General features: G+C 49.0%; 1 protein-coding gene across 2 annotated transcripts in view; it reads left to right on the top strand.

Moving 5' to 3' along the window:
- The first annotated feature begins 704 nt into the window (after positions 1–704).
- LOC149340532 (major facilitator superfamily domain-containing protein 6-like) overlaps positions 705–5,286 on the top strand; it is an 8,267-nt gene continuing 3,685 nt past the window's right edge. The window contains exons 1-3 of one of the 2 annotated variants that reach the window (XM_089549343.1): positions 705–1,120; positions 1,221–1,321; positions 3,727–5,055. In XM_089549343.1, the coding sequence (XP_089405469.1) occupies positions 1,261–1,321; positions 3,727–5,055 (1,390 nt within the window). In that variant the 5' untranslated portion in view covers positions 705–1,120; positions 1,221–1,260. Of the gene's footprint in view, positions 1,322–3,726; positions 5,056–5,286 lie in introns of both variants that reach the window. The other variant, XM_089549342.1, reaches the window with a different exon arrangement.

Consider the following 5,286-nt stretch of genomic DNA (forward strand, 5'->3'; position numbering starts at 1 on the left):
GTAAGCCCAGAAAGTATAGGACTTGTTGAAAACGCACATTCAGCGAACCTTCTCCGTCAAGTGCTGTACCAGTGCCGTTTTTCACAAGGCTTCTACGCTATCACACAGGAAGCTGAGATCTAAAGGGAGATCGAAAGAGTGAGCATGTGACGATTACAATATCCTAGTTGCAGAAGGCTCATCCTTAACGCTTTTCTCAGCCCACCTCGCTTGCTTTCTCACGTAGACGCGTACTATTTTTGCTCTACCTGCGGTTAATAAATTGGGTAATAGTTCTTTCCGGCCAGAGTCGCCGAGCTGCTCCTCGCGCCTAACAACAACGCTGACGCGCCGAAGCGCCAGCTCTCGGCCGCGTGGCGCTAAGCCGGTACACGAGCTCGCGAACAGCTGGCCGGGTACGGGTTCGTCGGCACGACGGAGCGAACGAACGCAAAGCGCCGACGGCGGAAACGGCAGGAAAAAGGCCCTCGGGCGAGAGACTGCGCAAGCGTCAGCGTCGTCAGCTGGCGAAAACCGGGGGCAAAGCGCTGTTGCTGCTAGGCGCACGTTTCCGCACGGTGAATCAGAGGGCTTTCGCGAGCCTCGAGCGCGATGCACCGTCTAGAGCGTTGGGCAATTGGCTGAGGAGCCTCGGCGCAGGAGCCGAGAGTGGCTGCGGTGTCTTGGCAGAGGGTGGGCGGGGGCGAAAGAGAGAGAGAGAGAAAAAAAAAGAGGAATGCGGGCAAGCAAACAGTGGAACAACTGGAGACGGCGGACTTGACAGATAACGGCTCCCGCGCGCGCGCGTGAGGCAGCGGTAGAAAGAGCAGCAGGAGAAGCAGCACGGACGAGGTAGTAGACAGCGCGATAAGAAAAGTACGGTGGCGCGAAGCCGGACGGTGGCGGGAGTGAGCCAAGTGCAAGGAGACGAAGGACGACGACTGACGTCTTCTACTCAAGTCTGGCATCTCAGCTTCGTTTTCTTCGCCCTTTCGCTTCGACATGGATCTTCAACCGGACCCGTCGACCTGTGACGGCCGCTTTATCTGGACCGCTGCGCCTCCGAAGACGTCGCCACGGGCTTCACTATCCCAAGATCACGCGATGGCCGGCGACGACTCCTGCGGGTACCAAATTTAAGGTGAAATGATGTCATCGAGAGCGTAGTAAAACGATAAAAGGAAGTAGTGGAATACAACGAAGTAACGACTCCCGTGAGTGAATCTTCATCCGACCTCCAGGACACGCCTTCTCCTTGGCGTCGAAAGGGTTCTTCTCGCGATGGTTACCGTCAACCTGAAAGAGCTGCCCATGAAGGCGCACTACTTCTTTTACTACGGTGGTGAGTGTCTGGGACGCCACTTTGTCGGTGGCTTTACGCTTGATTGCGTGACGTTCTTTGCTCCTCTTTGTGAGGTACTAAAGGCTTCACGTCCGCCGCGACACCAGTCGCTTTGTCTAGAGTTTATGTGGAAGCAGAGGATATCTCGCTGTTCGCTAGTGGGACGACCGCATCTTTTTTTAGCGACCAGTAATACCCGCTGTCGCAGACAGGAAGCCGTTAAACTTGCAACAACGACGGATGACGATAGCAAGTGAGGAGTAGGTCAAAAACAAGCTCTAAAAAGTGCTGCGTTTTACTTATGCAAAATGGACTGAGACAGCTCACGCAAAGGGTTGTTCGGGGTCATGTACCTTAAACTGCTCATTGATCTTCTTGAGCAGTGGCAGTCAAGCGGTGATGTAAACGAACAGAAAATGTTTTTGTCGATGCAATGCGGAACGCAGCTTCACGGTAATGTGTCAGTTTCCAGGTTGCACCGAAGCATTACAACAATGCCACGTCTTTTCCATTTTTGTTATGTTCAAACGTCAATTAAATGTTGCTAATGTCCGTTGTTTCTTACGTTTCTGTAATGCCGTAATGTGTCATGTTCTGTAATAAGTGTTGAAATAACGTTCCCAAAACGTTATTTAAACATGTTTCAAACAACGCAATGTAACATTTTCGCAAATGGTTAAGCAACTCTGCACGAGCATGCAGGTACCTATGGAAGGCATACAATTTAATAGAACTTAACGAAGTACAAGGACCAACAACGAAGGCGACACTTGAGCTCCAACTGGAGTCGAGCTTATATACTATAGCCACTACTGAGGTGTGTCCCATGAGTGATAGTTGCGAATGGCTAATAAGAAAAGCTTTCTAACTTAATAATGGTGCTGTGCATGCAATCATGGCAGGCACAACGAAAGAGAATTGGCTGCAAAGCACTGCTTGTTTAAAAGCATCTTAAATTTGCTATAAGAACAGTGGGAAAGGTTCTGGGGCCCAATGCTGGAAAACTGGAAATGTATTTGTAATGTGGTTTTATAGTTTTGAATAAAGCAATAACGTTTAGAAGATTACACTAACACAAATGTCAATTTTGGACGTTACACTAATGTTTATGATGCAACATAAAAAGTACTTCTTTTCTGACATTATAATATTGTTTATATATCATGATTACAATAATGTCTACCTTTAATGAGTAACTAATATTTTTTGTATATCGATCAGTGAAGAAATATGGTATATGTACAAAGTTATTTGTTAATTTATAACATCATTGTAACGTTACAATCAAATATCAAACTTTACTGCGTCATACACAACGTTTTTATAACATTATTCTAATGTTCGGTTATACCTGGGTTGTTATTCCACAACATATTTTTGCACTACAGCCTCAACTTGTTACGTACGGTATCGCCATCAGAAGACGTACAGATCTACACTTGATTAACTTAAGTGACGATAAATCTCTGTTTTTCTGCGTTTATTTCCGCATGTCTCATAACAGTGGGAGTTCTCAGAGGGAGAAAACACAGAAGACCAGCTGCGACAGAAAAGGGTACCAACAATGGACAAGAAGACTACAGAGGATTGCAACTGCCGACATAGAGTACACTCTTATCGACCTTACCTGCGCAAAGCGCCAGTTGTCATCGATTTATCGTACGTTACCTTAGACCCTTCCGGATGCTCAAAAACAAATACTAGACATATCAAACAGAGAATACGAGTAGTCAGACTTTAAAAACCACGCGTACGAGATGTCGTACTTTACTAACTACTCTAAGCCATCCCGTGGCTTTGGACTGCATATTGAGGAGTTGAACGTTAAGCAGTGCGAAAAAGGTGCAGAGTGGTGCGGAAAAGAGGGGGGGGGGGATGTACGATGACGTCAGAGACAAAGTGCAGGAATGCGTACGCTGCATAAAGCCTTGCTTGAGCCAGCAGACCAAATTTAAGTGATTTGCGAGAATGAGATAGACTTGGTGCTAGGCCACACGATATATGGCCTGATCACGAAATAACCTCGTCAGAGATTTTCCTCGATAATGACCTCGATAGAGATTTTCAGGTAGGCAAACAGCACAGTCATGAACCGACGTTGGACCAGGGGGCCGTCATCTAAGACAATAATAAATGGTTGTAAACGGTGACTAGCCGCAATCTGGACCCAATTTCAGCGAGGTTCAGTCAGAGGACTTTACGGACGAATGTCTTAACCTAAACCATAACGCACGATGCATTTGCTCGATGATGAACGCGGCACATTATAGTTCTACCAGAGACGCAGAAAAGCGCTGAAAACTTGCCCTGTAGGCAAAACAGAACTTGTATGTACATACTGGGAAACCTGCGTACTCAGACAGCACCCTGTTTTCTTAGCACGCCCTTCCTTTATCTGCTTACAGCCCTTTCTGGATTCTTACCCTTTATCGGCGTCCTGATCAAGGACCGAGGAGTATCAGCTGTTGAAGTGGGTCTTATCTACACCGTGGCGCCCTTCTTCTCTGCCGCCTCGAAGCCCATCTTCGGCGCTATCGTGGACCACTCCAAACAGATCAAGGTCGTCATCTTCTCCTTCCTGCTCTGCATAACAGCTACGTTCGCCGCAATAAATTTTCTGCCCGTCGTCTCCCAAAGGTTGACATCGCACGAGCGTTCCATCAATTTGTCAGTTCCGATAGACCCAGGAGGAGTCCTTGGTAGATCTCGCGTCATACCTCTGGCTGAACTAAACTTAACGTGGCCAACTGAGAAGGTAGTGTCATGCAACTTGTTTTGCGTTAACCAGTCCTTAAAGCACCCGCTAGGCCAGAGTCCAGACTTTTTCGCAAAAGTCAGTGAAATGAACCTAACCTTAAGCTTTCCGAAAGAAGTCGAAAATTCCTCCGGAAGCTGCCGCATACTCTGTCACCACAGTGCGGAACCAGCTCCTCAATCTGTCCTCATCACAGCAGTGTTCTGGTTATACTGCATCTTCGTGACGGTCAACTACGCAGCTATTGGCTGCGCCAACTCTCTGACAGATACTGGGTGCTTCGAGCTTCTCGAAAGCGAAGGCGCTGACTCCAAGGCGCGGTTTGGCCTGCACCGACTCTGGGGCACGGTCGGCTGGGGTATATTCGCCGCTGGAAGCGGGTACCTGATCGATGTCCTTAACAAAGCAAACGGTGATATGACGAGTGCCACTGACTACTCAGCCGGCTTCTACCTTGCCGCGGCGTTGATGTTTCTGGACACCGTGTGCATTTTCTTCTGCGACGTCAGAAAAAGCAAGAGCACCGAGAACATCGCCAAAGACGTGTTTCGGCTCGTCTACAAGGACAGCCGTGTGTGGTTCCTGCTCCTGGACGCTACCATCGGCGGCGTGTTCGTGGGTATCGTGTGGCAGTACCACTTTTGGTACCTGGACCACCTCGGTGCCTCGTCGGGACTGATGGGTGCTTCAGTGGCAGTGCGCAGCTTCGCTGAGCTGCCGGTGTTTGTGTGTGCTGGATGGGCCATCGGCAAGGCGGGTCATGTGTTCGTGCTGCGAGCTGCACTGATTTCTATGGCGGTCTCTTTTGCTCTGTACTCTATCATTGTGGATCCTTGGGTGACCCTCACCGTGGAGCTTTTGCTGGGCCTGGCACTCGGTGTCTTCTTCACGGCCATTCCATCGTACGCCGAGGAGGTGGCGCGACCTGGGACAGAAGCGACTACCATGGGTCTTGTCATGGGCTTCTTCGAAGGCATCGGTGAGAGGAGCCTGTGAGCGCTGATATATGGGCGAGCTGCTACGTGCACTTTCATATGCTTCGTGCGCATGAGTAGCGATGACACATTTTCACTCTTATTCTGATCTTATTTGCACACCAGCGGTGCGCGCGATCCCTCTCTCTTACAACTTCATCATCACCGTAGTCATCGGCATTGCCATGATCATCAGCCAAGTTACATTCATGTGAGGAGAAAGGCCTCTCCCGTTG

Source organism: Amblyomma mixtum, chromosome 6 (assembly GCF_055824585.1).
Source record: "Amblyomma mixtum isolate Tamu chromosome 6, ASM5582458v1, whole genome shotgun sequence".
Lineage (NCBI taxonomy): Eukaryota > Metazoa > Arthropoda > Arachnida > Ixodida > Ixodidae > Amblyomma > Amblyomma mixtum.